Below are 21297 nucleotides of genomic sequence, written 5' to 3' on the forward strand. Positions count from 1 at the left end.
TTCTTCAACTGGGGTGGGGGTGGGGGTAGCACGAACAATTTTATTAAGGATACTAGGGATCATTCTTTTGTGCTAAAATTCTCTCATCTGGGCAATTAATAATGTGCCAGTGGAGCAGGTTAACCGATATAAATATCTTGGAATTATTTTCTCCTATAACCTCTCCTGGTTACTGCACAAAAAAGCTGCTATTGCAGCTGGTACCAACAGTTATTCTGCCATTGTACATTTTTTTAATGGAAAGGGCCACTCCCTTGTCCCAGCAGCACTAAAAATCTTCAAGATAGAAGCGCAGCTACTTTATGGAGTTCCTATCTGGCTTAGCACAGTTGACGTTTCCTTGAATATGGTCCAATCCAAATTTTTTCGTAAAATTATGGGTCTGCCAAACTGTGTACCCTATGCGGCCCTTTGTTTAGAGCTGGACCAAAATTCATTAGTTTATAGGGCCTGGTCGAGAGCCTTTAAATTCTGGCTTCGCCTGCATTTCTTACACAACGAGCATTCACTGGTTCACCTACTTTTATCTGATACCCAGGTTAATCCATGGTTCTCTCTAATAGAGAGAAAGATTGAATCACTTGGTATATCCCTCAACTCGCTTTTCCCGCTATCCAGTTCAGAATCTTACAACTTGTTAAAACAAAAACTGTTGGAAAGCGATTCAATTAATTTAATTAGGGCTGCTTTGAAAACTTGTTCACCCTTACATCCCGCAATACCCTTACATCAAAATAGGAGGCTCCTTATTTGTATATTTTGACTAATCCTATTCAGAGAAGAGCTCTCACACTTGCTCGTTTCAGTGTTTTCCCCTCTGCTTTATTGCGTGGTAGATTTAACAACTTGGAAATGAGTGAAAGTGTGTGCTCTTGTGGTGAACAACAAATTGAAACATTGGCACATCAATTGCTCTGCTGCCTTAAATCTGCAAACATCAGATTAAAATATTCCAATATCTTTTCTAGGATACCCAACAAAATGGAGAGTCAGGTAGACTCCCTTTTCCTCTTGGACAATTCTGATAATGAAACTTGTGAATTGGTAGCATGTTTTTTATTGGAGGTGATGCATAACCAATAGTTTATATTTTATCTCACACTCTTGTATCTGTATACTCCTTTATCACTATGATTTTATTGTATTGTGCCAAATAAAGGCTTATTAATTAATTAATAAAATTCTCTCATATTTTACATGATGAAATTGAAAGAATTAGGTTGGAAACCATCTTTTCAAAATAAGTACATATCCCAGCTGCATGGAGATTTGAATGGAAAACTGTCACACCAATGACAGAATGCACTTGGAGATGGTGAAACTGGGTGGAAAAACTGTGCTTTGAATGTTTTAATAAACTTTCAAATGTCCAGTTGTACACTCCATCTGTCTCCTAACAAAGGTCAATTCTCCACTTACCATCTGCTGTGCGCTACTACCTGCGCCAAGTAGTAAGCGGGTCCCGCTGAGCACTTCCCCTAACTACCAGGGGCGTGGCGCATAACGCGAGCTGACTTCCTTCCTGACAGCTGCGCCGCTCTCGCGCCCCCTCAGCGTGCGTCATTCCTGGCGCTCCTTAAAATGGGGTCGTAGGGGAAGCCCAGGAGTGCGCCAGAAATGACGCACGCTGAGAGTAGCGCACAGCAAAGGGTGGTCGATGGTAAGTGGGGAATTGACCAAAGATAGATACCAAACAGTCCTACATATCCTAGAGCAGTGGTGGCGAACCTATGGCATTCCAGATGTTCATGGACTACAATTCCCATCAGCCCCTGCCAATTGGCCATGCCAGCAGAAGCTGATGGGAAATTTAGTCCGTGAACATCTGGAGTGCCATAGGTTCACCACCACAGTCCTAGAGCTATAGAGTGTGATTGGCACACTGCTTCAGACTGCCAACTAGTTGCAAATGACATATTTGGATATGGGAAATGTACTCTTCATTCTGGTTACAGCTAGTCTATACATATATATGTAATAATAATGGAAGAGGACTGTTACTGTACTTAAGATGCTGCAGTGGCTCAAAACCATTGTAACATTAAATACCGCCTTTAATAAAATACTTCGTATTTTGGGGACTGTTTTCTTGCTGCTGTTGCTCCCAGCAGCCATATTGTGAAGTCCCCCTAAGAACATGCTGGACAGATCTGTAATCATCCTTTCCCTAAAGGATTGTATCATTTATGATTCACCATTATCCTCTGGCCTGGCCTACTGAGAGATCAAGTGAATGTGTGGTGAGAATGCCATGTGTTGTGAAGCTAATTCAGTCAGTCAAAAACCTAGGGAGGAAATGGAGATGTCTTGAGTTCAAAACCCATTTCAAAATGAATAGCCAACATGGAAAGGTTCAACTAAAACAGGACCAGTTGTTTGACTGTGTAGTCTTCCAACCACATCAACAATTAAACATGACAACTGGGCTATGAATCACCATATTATGGGCAGAAATAGGTAGTAGCTATCAAAATAATTGAATGTTGTGTTATGTAGATCTAATTTTGCTACAGAGATTATTCCCAGAATTTTTTGATAATTATTATCGAAGAAAGTCATCTTTAGGTATGGGAGGGCCCAGTGGTGGGATCCAAAAATGTTAGTAACAGGTTGCCATGACGGTGGGATTCAAACTGTGGCGTAGCGCCAATGGGGCTGGGCGGGGCACAGCGGGGGCATGGCTGGGCATTCCAGGGGCGGGGCATTCCTGGGCGGGGCTGTAGCAAGGACGCAGCCGCTGCGCCGGTCCTTGGGCGGGAAACGAATGCATGCAGGCGCATGCTGCCACGCACGCCGGTGCATCTCCTGCTAGACTGCTTCAAGTTCTGCACGCTACTGCTGAGAGGAGGGGCGTAACTAAGGCAAAAGTCAGGTGGCAAAATCACCAATTAGTAATCCCCTCTCGGCACACACAAATAATTAGTAACCTACTCTCAGGAACCTGTGAAAACCTGCTGGATCCCACCTCTGGGAGGGCCTGTTTATGATTTTACTGTAGAGTATGTTTCATTATAGTTGCAGCATTTTAATCAGGAAAAACAGACAGATAGGATCCTAAGTTGGATTCCATTAGTATAACAGCATTTTTGCTGGCAGAAGATGGGAGATCCACTTCTGCCAATTCCCCTTTCCTACTGCAGAAAAACCCCATTTTGTCCTTCGCCCATACTGTTCCTGACGATTTCAAGAGCAATGGGAAGGGCACAGACAGCTGCAGTGGAGGTAAGAAGGAAGTTGTCTTACTCTAATGCAGTGATAAAGAACCTTTTTGAGACCGAGCGCCCAAATTGCAACCCAAAACCCACTTATTTATCGCCAAGTGCCAACACGGCAATTTAGCCTGAATACTGAGGTTTTAGTTTAGAAAAAAATGGTTGGCTTGAGGCATGCGTTACTCGAGAGTAAGCTTGGTGGTAGTCGGTGACTTTGCTTTGAAGCAACTGTGCAACTCTTCCAACGGGTGAATCATGACCCTAGGAGGGTTTACTCAGAAGCAAACCCCATTGCCAGCAACCGAGCTTACTCCCAGGTAAAGGATCGCACTTTAGTTCTTCGCATGAAAATCAATGGGGTTTAACAGCGCTTAACAGGGTTACCTACACTGCTTCCCCAAAACTAGGTCTTAGGTTTAATGCTAATAATCGAGCCCAGCGGCCCAGACTAGCCTAGATGTGTGGGGGTGGGGTGGGGGCGACTCTGTTTGTGCGTGCCCACAAAGAGGGCTCTGAGTGCCACCTCTGGCACCAGTGCCATAGGTTCGCCACCACTGCTCTAATGCAAACTCCAACGGCAAAACTTAGGATTCAAACCACAATACTAAAAGCCGCCTGATCTCAGTTGGAGCTGAGCCATGATTCTCAGTCATGATTTGAGTCCAAGAAGTTGCTATCTGAAGATATGGAGATGTCTACTCTGCTGCTTATATTGCTCCATCAGCCTTCCCAGAGCCCACATTCTGTATAGCACTAACAATCACAGCTGACATCTTACTGGGAAAACATTATTATTTCTGAGCAACAAAATGTTACAGTTTGATTGTTAGGAAAATATAGTAGTTCACACAGCAGACATTGCTATGTTGAGGAAAGACATCTGGATCCTCTTCAACAAATGTGCCATAAGCCTCCTAGAAAAACCGTATTTTTGTTCAAACCCAGCCCAAGAGCAATTTCAACAGATGGAACCAGCTGACTCAGATTCAAATCTCCACTTCACCCTGAATTTTTTGAGCCAGTTACTTTCTCTTTGTTTAACCTACCTCATAGGGTTGTTGTGGACACCCTATTGGTTACCTATATGTAAACTGAGAATATCATCGACAGAAATTGCTGACAAAATGAATGAGGGCAGGACTACAAATGAGCAGGCATATTTCACACTGTTCTACAAAAATATTATTATACAAGTTCAGTCAGGGTGCCCAAAAAAAGAACTAACAATCACAGCTTTTCTGCCAGGCTGCCTCCCCCCTCCTCCCAACAGCTTCATCTAAGTAAGGAACTGAATGACACTTTTAAAATGTGAATTTAATTAGCCAGAATGAAGAGGATGTGAGGGGCTTAGCCAGCAGTATGCATGTCAGTAACTCAAGTCAGTGTAGGAACAATGCCATTAAGGAACTTTCCATCATCTCTCTAATTCACCAGCTGATCAGCCAAGGCATAAATCACAGGCATGAAGGGCATTTGACAGGGTTTTTTGTGTGTGTGAAACAGATGTAATGTACACTGCTACTTAAGCTCATTCTGACCTTAAAATGTTGTGAGCCTAAAGGGTCAATGGAAACCACAGCCTGAATGGCTAGAGAGAATTGCTAGGTGTTCTTAACCGAAGGCTGCTGCTGAGGGGAGAACTGTTGGGAATGTCAGGGTGAGCAGGTTATTCTGATATAGATCCATTCTCTGGATTCTGAGGGCCAGTTCTATGAGAGCTGAGCAACTCAGAGTAAGGGTCAACAAGGCAGATTTCTGTGAAGGAGTCTGCGTCAAAGTCTTGTAGATAACCATAAGACAGAAACCCTAATTTATTACACTGGTGACTTGGTTTAGTTTCTCTGGGGAGAATAACCCATATATGGGGCAGTGAAGCTCCTGAGGGGGGAGGGAGTGTAAATAAAGGATTCGTTTCTCTGGTAAGCTCCATGTGAAACAGAAGTCTCAAATGAGGGAGATAGTATAGGAGTTAGTGGTTTAGGACCTGTGTCAGTTACATTTAGGAATTAAGTCTTGTCAGACCTGGAATTAGAGACTTCCAAACAGTCAAAGAAACACCTCCTGAGGATCAGGATAGGTTTTTTTCTACGAGACTGTAAGAAACTTGAAGACACTGGAGTTAGTGCCCAGTGCAGCTATCCCTTGTAACAGCAATTTAAAGATAGTGAAATATCAGTAAACAAGTATCTTCTCTGAACCAGCTTCTTACATACATCTTATATAATTATTAATATAATAGAATTTTTATATAAATGATATCAATGTGACTTTTGGCTTAAAACCCTTCCTGATATACTTCAATTTCCTTGTAAATAAATAGACATCTGAATCTTTGTTTGAACTCTGCATGCCTCTGATGCCAATTTAATGTTTCTCTGACAGGAATAGATTACTGAGTGTTTACACAGAGCTACCCATCTTCCTCAACGTAAAATGCCTTGTGTGTGTGTCTGTGTGTGTGTGTGGGGGTGGGGGGGTAATCTATCATAACAAGCATAAAACTTGTGTCATTGGGGCAAAATATTTTAGAATGACCAGAAAGAGAACAATCCCCTCAAATGCTTGAAACCATGCTAGAATAAATAAATATATTTTGCATGAACCATCAGGTTGTATGATGGTATCTGTCATTTGCTGGTGAGTCAGAGAGCTAACTGAGGTTCTAGCTGTACAGGTGAGAGTTTTCATTATAACAGCATAGAACCCCTTCATGGCTTTGTTAAGGAAACTGAATGAAACCTAAAGTAAATTTTCTGGCTTGTGAAAACAATCTAATTTGCAAAGGGCTTGTTGGGACCCTGGCAAGCACACTGGAGTAGAAAATCTGACAGTCCCTTGTGAGGGTGGGGTTGCCGGCCTCTGGGTGGGGCCTGAAGATCTCCAGGAATTTCAACTGATCTCCACAGATCAGGTCCCCTGGAGCAGATGGCAGCTTTGGGGGGCTGACTAAATGGGAATTTTCCAAAAGATCAAACTTTAGAATAAAATTGCATCATGGGGAAAACCTTCACTTTATTGCCTTCTAAAATGAATCCTTGTTTTCTTTAATAAGTAAAGAATGAAGTGGACTCTCTTCATCCCATATACAACACTGGCTTGCAATATTTGGTGTCAAGACTGCACAAACATCTGTTTTGTTTTCACTCAACATTTGTGTTCAATTATTGTAGGGACATATTTGACAGCCTGTTAAAGATCTGGCTTTCCTGTGGCAGTCTGAGAACACAGCTGTCATTTAATGTTTAAAATTGGACTTATCACACACATAATCCTTTCGCGTGGAAATACTATCAATGTTCATTACATGGTTTTGTATCCAATGGTGTAGATGTAGATGTTGCTGGATTGCGCCAGCATATTCATCTCTCCAGGTTAAGGAATGGATCACAAACCAACAGCATATTAGATAAGATTTTACAGAAACAAGTAGCTGTAATCCCCAACCCACCTGTTCCAAGGCAGCCCAATCAAATCCATTTCACAATAAATCATATTGTGGATTCTAACCTAATTTGGTCAACAATGAACAGGGTTATACTGACAGTTATGCTGGCATTCGTCGCACCTCCAAAGGTGAGAGCCAATTGCAGATGGCTTTGTTTATATCTTTCCAATAGGCCACAGCATATAGTTTACAGAGATAAGAGAGGACGTGATCTAGAAATAGTGCCTTACCTTCTGCTGGAACAAAGTCCAGGAACACATCTTCGGAATCTGCCATGGGCATTCGGAAAGATTGAGCAGGTATAGTTTTGGCTGGAACAGCTAATAATCAGCTTCTATTCTTGTTGTGAAGTGTGCAGGAGCTTTTGAATGTCCTAATGCACTGTGGGACATTCTGATTAGAACAACAGCATTATGTTTGTAGCAAAGTAGTGAGTTTATAGAGAATGCCTCTGGGATGCTGCAAATAGGCCCAAGCCAATCAGCGCTGAGATGCAGAGCTCAGATCTCTCCATTTTACTTGCCGTTGGTAGAGTTTATTTCAGCAATAGAATTAAAATGAGGGTACTATTAGAGATTGTTGAGTTGTTAAGCAGTATGATTAATATAAAATCACTTTGTAATATTGACTTCCATGTGGTGTTGTCAAAAAATATATGTATCTCTCTGTGGCAGACAGTATGTGAATGTGACGAGCTCCTATTTGAGTGGAATTCAAGAAACATTAATATGTTTATCTATACTTCATCAAAAACCAAATTTAGAATAATAGTCAGAAAAGAACTAGGTCTCCCTTCACCACTGGCTAGGGGTGAGGGGGGCATCTAAGTAAAATTACACCTTTCTAAGTCTACTGAAATAAATGAGCTTAGAAGTGTATACCTTTACTTTTTTCTGTCATCATCACAGTTGACTTATGATGGCCTCATAGAGTTTTCAAGACAAGAGACATTTGGAAGTGATTTGCCATTGTCTGCTTCCATGTCATGACTCTGGTATTCCTTGGAGGCCTCCCATCCAAATACTAGTCAGGATCAGGGCTGAAAGTGTGTGTGGCTGGCCCAAGGACACCAAGCAAGCTTCCATGGCTTAAATGGGGATTTGAACTTATATTTCCCAGGTCCAAGTCAGTCACTTCAACCACTAACGTCTGCTTAGGACTGTGCCATTGGGGTTTGATCCTAAATCAAAGAATCAAATCAAAGAATCCATTCAAGTTTGGAGAGAAAAATGTCCATCTATTTAAGAGACTGTGTATTTGCAGTGCTTAGCTGGGAGTTTATTGTCCATTTCCGGGTAATACAAAAAATGTCCTCTAACCATGGCCTCTATCCAAAACTATAAAATAGTGACAAATAACAGAGCTTTTGCCATCCAAAGTCAAGGAATGCTGTGACAATTATTATCTATTCAAAATTTAGTTGGTCTTCTGCAATCATCCATTTACAGAAACGTTAATCTTTCTGTTCTATGTAAAGACTGTGTGCACTTGGCAAGTGAAGTAAGGAATGAGTTCTAAGCTCCAACTGTAAAATATGTGATCAGTTTATGCTCAGAAAATATTGGTTATTACAATAGAGGACAAAATTGAGGGCTACTTTCTACCTCACCCCCAATCTTGAACCCTGTGTGTGCTTCATTATGCATATGGATTTTGGGTGCAAGATCTCCTCCATCCCATTTAGCAGAAAGTGCTGTTCTTGGTATATGACTCCCTATTTCATGTATTAAAATGAAGGGGGGAATCATGTATCCAATAGAGATGGCTTAGAATGTGTGCTTATAAATCACACATTGTAATCTTCTAATGGACATATTATAAGTCACATGATCTGCCTTCCCTTCTGTCTAAAAGTACAATAGTATTTTGGCAAGCCTGTAAAACTCAGAAGATCAAGGACAAGGTGGACAACGAAAAGACCTGGCTATGGTTAACAACTGGAAGTCTGAAAAAGGAAACTGAATCCCTGATTTTAGCCGCTCAAAAGCAAGCCATTAGAACAATTTCGATCAAAGCCAGAATAAAAAAATCCTCGGGTGATGCAAAATGCAAATTGTGCAAAGAAGCTGACGAAACTGTAGATCATGTCCTCAGCTGCTGCAAAAAGATTGCCCAGAGTATTAACAGAGGCACAACTCAGTGACCAGGATGATCCATTGGAATTTATGCAAGAATTACAACATAAGAAAAGCTAAGAACTGGTGGGAACATTGTCCAGAGAAAGTAATGGAAATTAGAAGGTCAAGATCCTGTGGGACTTTTGAATCCACACGGACAGTGTTGAAACACAATACACCAGACATCACCGTGATCAAGGACAAGAAAGTGACCATCATCGACATAGCAGTACCTGGTGACAGCAGGGTCACTGAAAAAGAACACAAGAAGGTCACTAGATACCATGATTTGAAAATCGAGCTTCAGCGTCTATGGCACCAACCAGCTGAGGTCGTCCCAGTGGTAATCGGTACACTGGGCACCATTCTGAACACACTAGGGCAGCACTTGAAACATCTTCGAATTGACAAAATTAACATCGGTCAGATTCAGAAGGCAGCCCTTCTGGGATCTGCACGAATACTACGTCAATACATTACAACTTCCTAGACCACTGGGTGAGGCTCGAATTGTAATGGAAGGCCAACTACTAGCTAAAGATCTGGCATCTGTGAAATCTACCATAATAAAATGTTTCCAATAAAGATACAGGTACCTCCAAATGGCTCCTAAAATGATCTGTACACAGGTCATTCACAGTGGCATATGAACACTTCCCATTTTGCTTTTTTTTTTTAAAAAAGGGGGAGATGTAAGCAAGCATTTGTGACTTAAAAATATATTGCTGACTTCAGTGTTGCTAAGTTCCATTAGTTTCAGCATGACTTAAAACTATGTACTTAACTTTGATGGATATTGCATATTACACAGAAAGCTGCCTTTAGCAACCATCTGAGTTTATAATTCTAAACTGAAGAAGCACTGTGACTGCATTCTAATGCAATATCTTCACTTTTTTAGAATGTACGTCTTACTCATCTTGCAGTATCTGGACTTATGAGCCAAAAAGGCTGATTTGTTTTTAAATTAGAAATTTACCTCAGCTGGGTGACGCTGGTGTTTTGATTTGTTGTGTGTGTGTGTGTGTGTGTGAAATAAGTGTCAATATTTTTTTTCATTTTTTAGACACAGTCCATACTTTCCTTCAATTAGGAATTGTTATTTTGGGGATTTCACAGTTTCCCAGAGTGCAAATTGCAGCTCCCAGCACTGTTTTTGTTTTTGTAATGGCATTGTAGAATGTGGTTTGTGAGTGCAATAGACACCTACTGGCCCCTTCCTGTGATACTATATGTGACACCGGAACCCCAATCTATGCCTGTATTATTCTGTGAGATTTTTTAAAAGTTTCTTGTTTATATTTCCTTTTAAAACCTATTTGTTTTCTCATCCTGTACTTTTTGGGAAGATAGTTTCAGAGGTTAGCCATGTTGGTCTGCAGTAGAACAGTTAGATTAGAGTCCAGTAGCACCTTAGATACCAAAAAGAATTTCAGGACAGGAGCTTTTGAGACTCAAAGTTCTCTTCATCAAACATGGGTGGAATAGAAATGGAGATCTCTGAGTTCTTTTATTGTAGGTAGAAGATGGGAGTTGTGTTGTAAAGAATGCTTGTTAAGAATGCAAAGGTACAATTTCCCTTTGGGGAAGAAACACACAGTCAGCCATATTTTTTTTTCTAAAAATGGGTCGGATAAAGAGCAGTAAGAATGCCCCCATCCTCTTTACCTTATAGTCACCATTTTGTGAATCATTCATTCTTTCATTCATTCATATGATCCCCATCTCCTACACTGGTGTACACACCTAGTCAATATATTTAGGGGGGGGGGGGGATTAACGTATGAACAGCAGCATGAGTTTCTCCACAACTCCCAGTTGTAAGCAAACAGGATGTTTTCCTGTGGCCTTTGCAAAGGAATACAGGTTTTAGATGCTAAAGCTAAAAGAAGATTGATGCAGGAGGGAAAGAAGGAAAAAGCTGGCAGAAAGAGAAAAAAACATCAAATATTCATAGGTCTGTTCATCAAGCCTTTGATACTAATGCATTTTCCTGTTTTCTGCTCCTCTCTGTTGATGTTTGTCTCTTTTTGCAGGTGGTATTGGCTGTCTTGGTCAAGACAGAGGACAGGCACGAAAATGCCTTGATGCAGTGGAGATCTATAACCCAGATGGGAATTTTTGGAGAGATGGGCCGTCTATGCCTTATCCTCTCCTCTCCTTGCGAACTAACGCTACCTGTGCTGGTGCTATAGAAAGGAAACTCTATCTCTGTGGGGGATTTCGTGGAGCAGGTATTGGGTAAAACTATATTTGACAATGTTTAAAATGAACTCTTAAAGCCAGGTAGGGATACCACCAACCCAAGAATTATATGTCGCATCCCGGCAGAACTGAATAACCCCTTCTGGTTTTTGATGTAACTGTGCAGTCCTAAGCTGAACTACATCCTTCTAAGCCCAGTAACTTCAATTGATATAACAATGTTAACTCTGTTTTAAATTGCATTATTAAGCATCACGTGGTTTGTTCTGCCATGGACAAAACTTGAATGGTAACACCCTTGATAAGAAATATACTTCTTTAAAAGTAAATCCCACTATTCCAATGAAGTGTACTTTCAAAAAAGTGCGGATAGTGCTAGATGTGCTCATCATTGACTTGCATTAACTGGTGGTACTGATCTATTGATAGGGGAAGAGTAATAGCCAGGTCATGCAAAATAGCCACGATGGGGAGACCACATTAACTGGTCTCCACATCTTTGTCTCTTCATAAGGGGCCTTTCCCCACTTACCTTAAGCCCCGCGCTACTTGAAGAGAGTAGCGCGGGGTCCCCCGGCACTCCCCACGACAGGGGTGACGGTCAAGCATGGCCCTTGACAGCTGCAGCTGTCACGCCTATCGACCTTAGCATTCTAATCCCAGTGACTCTCTTCTTAACGGCAGCCTTTTGATGACTGTATGAGGCAGCGAGCATGAGAGCAGTCTGTGACATGGGAGGGGATCAGGGTGAGGTGGGGGAGAATGCTAAGGAAGGAAAACCATTCAGAACTATATGACTGAAATGATATACGTGAATTACTGGTTCTGCAGAGCAATTTAAAATATCTTCTATGGATCAAAGTAGACATGATAGTGGCACATCAATTTGTTTAAATCCAGGTCTGCCAAAATTGCAAAGTGGTAGAGTTGAGGACGTAGACTCTACAGACTGTTCTCCAAAATTATCTATGGATCTATCACATTTTTATCCCACTCTTCTCCCAAGAAACGCATGATAATTTGCACCCCCCCCCCCCCCCCAGTTTATCTTCATTCCAACACATGTAGATTATGTAGAGAATGTGAAGCTTCTTGACAGAATGAGGAGCTGGTCATGAGCTTCCCAGTCCAAATCCAAACCTCTAGTCAGTACACCACAAAAGCACTTCCCTCAAAGACTATATGATTGTGGTAAATCCAAACTTAATACATAGAACTGCAACTATAATGTTTGGTTTTACCCCATGTTGTGTCCTTTGGGGGTTTACCCCAGAATGAGGAAATTCAGACATCTACCTAACCCACAATTTTCTCTGTGTGACTCTTTATATCCTCTTATAGCAATTCTACTAAAAGCAGGAAAGCATTTGGCCAGATCTTCTTTCCAGTATTCCAAGCATAACATTTTCTGTTCCTAATTATTCAGCAGTGCAATCCTAAGAAGTGTTATACTCTATTAAATCCACTGAAGCTAAAAGGTTTAGAAGGATATAACTCTGCCCAGAAGGACTGAACTGCAAGTGACTTATTTAGAGGCAAATTGTCCTGAAGCTCCGCAGGAAGACCAGCATTCTGTTAGAGAACAATATCATAATAATGTCTCATTACATTTAAGCCCTCCCTGACATTATATTCCTCTAATTATTCAAGGACATTGTCCTGCATCTGTAAGTGCTGATCGCAGTCCCACAGGGAAAGATAACAAGCCACTATTTCTTTCTCTTCACCCACATATTACCCAACACTACATTATCAGGGTATCACATAGATTTTTCATGGTATGAGTAGTTGCTGCAGCAGCAACTGAACCCATCACTGTTTGTTTTTTTAAGCTCATCAGCCTACTTGGATTCAGTTGGATACTTATAGTTCATTAAATGGTTTCAGACATATAGACTTTTAATACTGTGGTTGTAGGGTTGTTCTTTTAAACACACACACACACAGCAAGCACATAGCACTCACCCCCAACGTACATAAACACGTATTCCCACTGGATGCAGCAGCTGTTGCCACAGTTCCTTTCACAAAAAAGAGGCAGACAGGCAGATACATTATCCAGCACTAATGAATGTCAACTCAGGTTAACTGCTTCCCAGATTCTTTGACTAGGAACACTATAAAACATGTATCCATCTTTCACATGGCAGTGGCTCCAGCTGCACTAGATTTAATTTGTATTTCACTTCATTTAAAAACGTGTGCTGGATTCTAATCCAAATTAATGTTCCCTCAAAACTGTTAGCCTTTTAAACAAATCCCTCGTAAAGCAATCATATATGGGTCAGATGCATTTATGTGTCAACAAGAAGCCCAGAATGAAATGGCCTCAAAGTGCTAGCTACTGCTAGTTCATAATTAGTGTGCAATCTGTTGCATTGTGTTTGCAGTGGTGAAGCTTCTGACAGTGGGCTTCTCCCCACCATGTGTCACACATTAAAACAATTACACATGAGTTGTGGCTTCACCTCAGTTCCCTTGCGTGGTTGTATTCCTGATTATGACGATGACTGCAATTCATATGGAGAAAAGGCCTTCCACTCTGCACTTTTTTCCCCAATCTGAAAACATCCTGGGGAGTGCACAAGGATTTCCCAAAATAATGCCCCCCACAATGGTGGGCAGTGTTCCACCTTAATGGTCCCTGCTCCTAATCAATGGAGCAGAAGGAGCATAATGGGGGGAGGGGAGACAGACAGCATTGTCAGGGGGGCCATGATGTCCTTTCCAATTTTGGACCTGGAAGTGATATTGACAGCATCACACAACACTCCGGGGATTCCCCTATATATCTAGGACAAAACCCACAGAGAGTAGGGAAATTCCTTGAGTGTTGCCTGTACAGTGATGTCAGTTCCAGATACAAAACTGAAGTGATCATGGTGACACTGACTTTCAAAGTTTCCACCCCCTTCTTGCTCCTAGGGATTGCCAACTGGGGCTGTCATTGCTACCTCTGGGACTGTTTCAAGTTAGAGAAATGATATAAGAGGGAAAATTGAAACCCCTTCTCTGTAAGCAATGAGTCAGGCATCATGTGCATAGGAACTGAGGAGAACCCACATCTCACAACTGACTGTGTTACATTTGACACAAGGAGGGAATCTAATGTACAAAGTGCCATTAGAATGTTCCATTGCTGAGGAAATTTAACCACTTGCAATTAAGCATTTGAAAAACAGGAAAGTTGCCATTTTGGCAGGGATTGAAAGATCAGATGGGAGCAGGCTGAGAACTAGGAACTGAGAAATAAGAAGGTAAAGAACTGGGGAGCCCAGAGTCTGGAGGCAGAAATAAGATACAGATTAAGAAAAGGATTAAGAAAAAAAAAGAAACTGAAGGAAAGGTAGGTGAAGAAAGACACTTGAAGTAAAAAGCAGATGAGACAGGGAATTGAGGCAAGAAAGGGGACCCTGATGAAATCTCAAAGCATTAAAAGTGCTAGAGAATCAGGAAATAAGGTAAAGAAGGCAATGACTTGAACAGCTGGAACCTGAGAAAATGTTTGGTGGTAGCACTAAGATGAATAAGAAAGTGCCAAGATTAAGTACAGCTGGGCAAGCTAGAGAAGAAAATAGGACTGTACATATTTGGAAGGAAGATAGCAGGCAGGCAAAGGAAGCTTGCAGAGCTAGGGGACCTCACAGCAGGGGGCCCAGGAGGCATTTGATTGATAGGTGTGGAGAGTGATAATGAGAGCCAAAAGGGGAGGTTGACTTTCATACATTGGTTTCAACTTGACAGTTCGCTATCATAGCTACCATAAATCCATTCCACTTCCTTCATTGGCTCACTTTCAGATTCCTTTCTTCCTCTAACATATCCTTGCAAAACTGAATTTTTCAGTTTTTCAAAGCACCTTTTCAACAGAAAACCTTCTCCAAGAGTTGTCCTCTTTTTGGGAACATTCGTGCTCTGAAAATTATAATTTAATCTCAGTCATTCTCGTATCAATGTCTTCAAGCTTCCTTTTTGTATCACGGTTTCTTTCCCAAGCATGGGGCAACTCAACACATCTCACTGTCTCTCCAAAAATCACAGTATCACTAGTTCTTCTTCCAGAAATTACAGTGCAATCCTGAACAACTAGACCCCAAGTGGCATTAAAGCCTCTCAAAGGGTGACACCAGTTGAAATTAAATCCCACTGGAAGTGTATGCTGGCTACCAATCAGCACACAATTACCCATCATTGTTTTAACCCATTTATAACTTTGGGACCTGGATTGGGGTGGGCAAGGGGCAGTTTGGTGCTTGTTCATAGAACTGACACAGAGGTTGTGATATTTTGGAGAGTTTCATTTGCTGCTTAATATTGGTTCATTTTCTCGTAATACTGTAGGACTGTCGCACCCTCATTATAAATAGTTTGGAAACTCTGTTTGAGATTCCATTTCCAACCTGCTTTGACATCCATTGAGAATCTGCATTCCCCACCCCCCACCCCCATTAAAGCAGTAAAATAATTGTTGCCTATTAACTGTGCAGAAGCTGCTTAACATGGAGCTAATGATAACATTCCTGGAAGGAAGAATCAATCTGTGTGTTCAGGCAACTCTCCCCGCTCACTGCCCTTTTGCACTTCCACCTCCTCGATGACCGCCCAGTGACACAAACAAGCAATGTCTTCCAGTTGTCAGCAACATTAAATCCACCAGAGGCAGGAAGAACAACAGAATCTGCTGATAGTTTTGCCTGTCCCCAGAAGCAATTTCTTGGAAAGAACAATACAGTGGGCAAGAGTCACCTGGTTTTGCAAGCTGGTGTACTGCTAAGCTCCTGCCACATAACTAGCAATGTAGGTTTTACAAATCAGCAGCAGGATGTCCTTGTGGATGCCTTCTGTTGCCTTTTCCCATCAAGTGAAAATTGCCTCCAGAGGCTGACAGCTATCAAAGTACTGGCCTTTACGTAAAAAGCATGGCCTAGTACAGTGATGGCGAACCTATGGCACGGGTGCCAGAGGTGGCACTCGAAGACCCCTCTTTGGGCACGCGCACACAGAGTTTATCATGTGGGGGCAGAAAATCACTCCCCCCCACCCACACTCACATATACCCATCTAGGCTGGCCTGGACCACTGAGCACGACGTGCACGCACCGTGGTGAGCAGGGAGAACTCGGCTGGCAGGCCTGGTGCCTGTGCTCCGGGTAGCTGCTGCCTGGGGGTGGGGGGGCACAGAGGAGGCAGAGATGCTAGAGAGGCACAGAGCAGTGCACACAGGACTTGCTGGAGGCTGGCCCCTGCTCAAACGGGTGGAGCAGAGGAAGAGGGAGCCAACCAGTTTTTTCTAAACTAAAATCTCAGCATTCAGGTTAAATTGCCGGGTTGGCACTTTGTGATAAATAAGTGGGGTTTGGGTTGCAATTTGGGCAAAAAGGTTCACCATCACTGGCCTAGTACATTACCATGGTCCACTCAAGGAAATGGCAAGTATCAGTTACAGCACACAAGAGGTCTTCCGTATTTCTGAAACTTTCTCAGGATAAGCCTTCTTTGTATTTGAACTACTGTGAAAATACAAAAATTTCCCTTTAGGAATGGAAAACAGCATGCATGCATCTACAGATGATGAGGATCAAATTAAATGTGGCTTCACATGTTATGTTATATTATGCATTAAAAACATCAACACCAGATATGCATGCATAGGATTGTATACATATTTATGAGTAGGTGTGTTTCTTACCTGTTGTTTGCTGCTGTGGGGAAAAGCAAAATGCTGCACTCAGGGCATTCTTATTGTTGATTCCAAATATGTCCCTGTTCTGATACTGGGTGCCCGGTTGGTCCCAAAGGGTTCCCATCATACGTAGACCTTTAACCCACACAACGACTTGCAGGGATTTTATACTGATTTATTTTATTTATAGTTCAAGCTGTCAGGCTTCTTTTTCATCAATATAGCCCTCAAAATGGCTTACTTTGATAATTAAAACATCAACACCCTAGAAACAATTACATAATAGAATATTAATAGGGAAACCATCAACAATACAGGGGAAAAAACCATGTCTTGTACAAAAGTCTCTGCATTAAAAGGTCTATTAACTTTTTCTAAACATCTAAGAGTCTGAATGGAATAGGGCTAGCAAACTATCAGTGGAAGGAGTTTCATATTATGGGTGCTGCCACTAAAAAAGAGAATGTATTTGGTGAAAGAGAAATCCATCTCCTATACCAGGTAGCACTTACAGAAAAGTTATTTTCACTGACCTTCATTCATAAGGGGAATACTTTCTAAAATCACGGCTCTAGACTCAACTAGGCCTGTAATTGCAACAGGGGGCAGAACACACGGTAAGAGCTCCAGAGGAGGGGCATGTGTGGGCCAGCCAGGCGGCTGCACCTTTGGGTGGAGCACGCTTCCTATATTAGGCAGCACGTGGTTGCTTAGGCCTTTTCAACGCCTGGAAGCGAACTGACCCACCCCACTCCCAGAAGGGATGAGACTAGTTTTTTCATCTTTGCAGCCCGAGTGGGGGTGGTTTGGACAGAGGAGCGCATGGGGGGGGGGGAGAGCTTGCATACCGGACCTCCCCACCTATGGGGGCCTCCACAAGAGGCTTGGGCGGGGCAGGCATGCCGTAAAGCCCTCTGCAGGAGAGCCCGACACCCCAGCGGTGTGAGGGCCATGAAGAATGGGCAAACACCCCATGGCCCAGTACCTCTGTCCTCCCCAATAGAATTGGGGTTGAAGCCAGGATCAGCTAGGGATGCTGACCGGCAGAGTAGATGCACTCCTCTTGATCGCCCAGCTTCAGTATAATAATGATAGTAATAATAAAGGGCTGCGGCCCATTTTCAATCCAAGCCATGTCTGTAGTTATTACAAGGAAGCTTCTGCATATCTGGCTGCAAATACCCTGATTCAAAGTGGGAGTAATGCTAAATAGGCCTGCTCAGACGTAAGCTGCATTTTATCCAATGATACTCCTTGGCCCCTTCTGCACAGGCCTGGGGAGTGGCGGGCCATCAGTGTACATGACATCGGTGTAGCCTCGAGGCCCTTTGCACACTTGTGTGCGGGTGGCCCTGGAGCTGCTGTGGGCCACAGCGGTGCCTCTGCACAAAGGAACCCCTCTTTTTAAAAGAAACTTACCTCCTCTTCCCTGCATACCTCCTCTTCCCTGTGGGTCGGAAGGCAGGAGGTGTGTCCCCTGGTCCCCACAGAGCTATGCAGGGAAGAGGAGGTAAGGTTTTTTTAATAAGTGGTGCACTAAAAAACAGTGCCTTCCACATGGTGCCGTTCGCTCGGCACCAGGTGGATGCCATTGTTTTCTACAAGACTCACTCGTCAAGAAAACACCGTTGTGAGGAAACTGTGCGAAGTGCACACCCACAATGGTGTTTTTACCAGCTGCACACTGCTTTATATGGCCTGTGTGGAGTGGACCCTAGGAAAGCATTTTAGGGTTGCAGTTTTAATTGCTAGACGACTTTTTCCTATTGCAAGGAAAAACTTATCAGGAATTGAGTGACAGTGCAACTATTATTGTATTGAAAGACATGTAGTTCACTTTTTCCTTGCAAACTACTTTTCTGACAATGGCATTGTCCAACAGAAAAGGAGGAAATTGTTTTTCACAATTAATATGTAGGGCTACAGGGATAATTGCAAATGGTACCCACATAAGGAATGCAATTTCAAAGAACAGAGGAAGAGATGAAATATTTATACTGTAGCCTAAAGCAACCGGTCAATCTCCAAGTGTAATGAACAGGACAGAGTCAAGTGGACTGAAAAATCATACATTTGCAACAAGAAATCTCAACCTGAATATGTTTGCATGGCAAAATGCATTGGAAGAACAGGTTCCTACTTAAAAACATAAGATTGTGAACATAAGAATGATGGTTGCTGTAACGGAAGCATGAGAAATTTCAAAGAATTGTGTGGCACACTTAAGCAAGAAGTTTCTAATCAAATAAAATTCCTTCTTGTGGAGGTTCCCTACTAGATGTGGATCTTTAGTAAAAGGCAAAGAAGTTATGAGCAAAAGATTTATACACTGTCAGATGAGCAAAAGATTTATACACTGTCAGATTCTGATACTTTTATATCTTTCAGAATGTCAGCGTACATCCTGGCAGCAAGGAAAATAACGGCCATGAGAACGGTCCATGAGAACAATTATCCAAAATTTATTTTATTAGTTGATTAGACATGTTGACTGTTGTATTGTCATTTAGTGTCATTATTTAGTGTATTGTCATTAAGGTTGTTTATACTAGTGTAATTCTACTAGAGCTGGATCAGTCATTAAACTAACTATACTGTAGGTCAGAGGCTGCACCAACTGGGGGTCTAGCTTAGGGTTGCCAGCTCTAGTTGGGAAATACCAGAAATTTTAATTTGGGATGGTGGGGTTTGGGGAGGGGAGGGTATAATGTCATCCTGCAAAGCAGCCATAATCTCCAGGAGAGCTGGAGACCAATTGCAAGAGAGGGAGATCTTCAGGTGCCAGCTGGAGGTTGGCATCCCTAGTCTAGCTATATAGTCTAGCTTCTGGATAATGGACAATGCAGCTCCCTCTAGTGGGTTTTTTTCATTTTCCTTACCCGTCAGCCCATGAACACATCCCCACTGTAGATTCCACACAGAGGCAGAGCTACCAGGGGTGGAGGGGAACATTGCACCAGGTGTGCACCTGGGGGGCAGAAAATCCCCCCCACGGCTCCCCCCGTCCCCTCACATTTACCTTAGTTCAGCCTGAAAATGGAGGCTGGAAAGCGGCCTCTTCGCTTGAAATGACCTGGTGGGAACTACACTTTCCAGGAGACCTTGTGAGCCCCAAAGTCTCCTGGGAAGTGTAGTTCCCATCAGGCCATTTTCAGCCTCAAGTGAACAGGCTGCTTTTTCCAGCCTGCACATTCAGGCTGAACTATGTGTGTTGGAGGCAGGGCGCCTGGAAGGTGGGTAGAAAATGCAGTATCGCCCAGCTACGCCGGGTGCAGTATGGTCCAGCTACTCTTCTGATTCCACATCTCACCTATTTCCTTCATAACTGCTGAACTAATAGCAGCATAATAAACTTCTAGCTTATTTCTTTCAAGTCATGATGAATTTGGAGTACAGTTACACGTTCCATAACTGACATCTATTGAGTAGAGCTGATGGTATATCAAATTTCTTCCTCCCTTCCTGTGAAATTAATTAACCTTTTAAAAATGCCACCAATCTTTGAAGGTCCTGACCTGGATTGACTGATCTTGCCCAATCTCAGAAGCTAAGCAGGGTTGGTCCTGGCTAGCAGTTGGATGGGGACCACCAAGGAATATCAGGGTCACTATGCAGAGGAAGGCAATGGCAAACCACCTCAGTGAGTCTCTTGCCTCAGGAACCTTGATGGGTTGCTTTAAGGAGACCATAACTTAAAGGCACTTTGCACATACAATCTATCAAGGCCAAGTATTAACACTGAACTATGGACTACCATCTGATCCATGTAAACAAACAAACAAACAAACATTAATGAATGCCAGTAATATTCTTTTCTTTCCCTGAAGCCACATCAGCTCAAATCATAGATATATTTCCAGTTTTCATGTATTAAAGTTATATTTTTAAGCTGTGTGCTCTCATTTTCTACCACCTTTCTGGTTGCCGAAAAGCTCTGTTAATTTCATCTGCTACAAAAAAAAAGTAATGGAATGAAATTGACAGACATTTATTTCACTTGCATGAAGACTGTCAATTTCTCTTTCTCTCTCATAATACCTTGACACAGATCTACACAACCTTGCATTCAGTCTCCCATCCAGAAATTATCTATCTTTTGAAATATCACACAAATGGAAAAATGCTTTTCAAGAGCATGTGGGAAAGCCCTTAGAAATATAGTTTGTTACTGTAAAAATGTATATTTGCTTGGACATAATGGTGCTGGCCAAGCAAACTAAAACCAGTTTAAAGCTGATTTTATATTGTATGTCTATATTCTATAGCAAAGTAGAAGTCACATGGTAAACTAGAACTGGCATTTTTTCCCATTAAAACCCATAAGAACATAAGAACATAAGAACAAGCCAGCTGGATCAGACCAGAGTCCATCTAGTCCAGCCCTCTGCTACTCGCAGTGGCCCACCAGGTACCTTTGGGAGCTCACATGCAGGAGGTGAAGCAATGGCCTTCTGTGGCTGTTGCTCCCGATCACCTGGTCTGTTAAGGCATTTGCAATCTCAGATCAAAGAGGATCAAGATTGGTAGCCATAAATCGACTTCTCCTCCATAAATCTGTCCAAGCCCCTTTTAAAGCTATCCAGGTTAGTGGCCATCACCACCTCCTGTGGCAGCATATTCCAAACACCAATCACA

General features: G+C 42.4%; 1 protein-coding gene across 4 annotated transcripts in view; it reads left to right on the top strand.

Moving 5' to 3' along the window:
- KBTBD12 (kelch repeat and BTB domain containing 12) overlaps positions 1–21297 on the top strand; it is a 106607-nt gene that overhangs the window by 75970 nt on the left and 9340 nt on the right. For all 4 annotated transcript variants that reach the window (XM_048491925.1, XM_048491926.1, XM_048491927.1 and 1 more), the window contains one exon: positions 10811–11008. In XM_048491925.1, coding sequence (XP_048347882.1) covers positions 10811–11008 — 198 coding nt within the window. The remainder of the gene's footprint in view (positions 1–10810; positions 11009–21297) is intronic.

The sequence above is a fragment of the Sphaerodactylus townsendi genome, linkage group LG03 (genome assembly GCF_021028975.2).
Source record: "Sphaerodactylus townsendi isolate TG3544 linkage group LG03, MPM_Stown_v2.3, whole genome shotgun sequence".
NCBI lineage: Eukaryota > Metazoa > Chordata > Lepidosauria > Squamata > Sphaerodactylidae > Sphaerodactylus > Sphaerodactylus townsendi.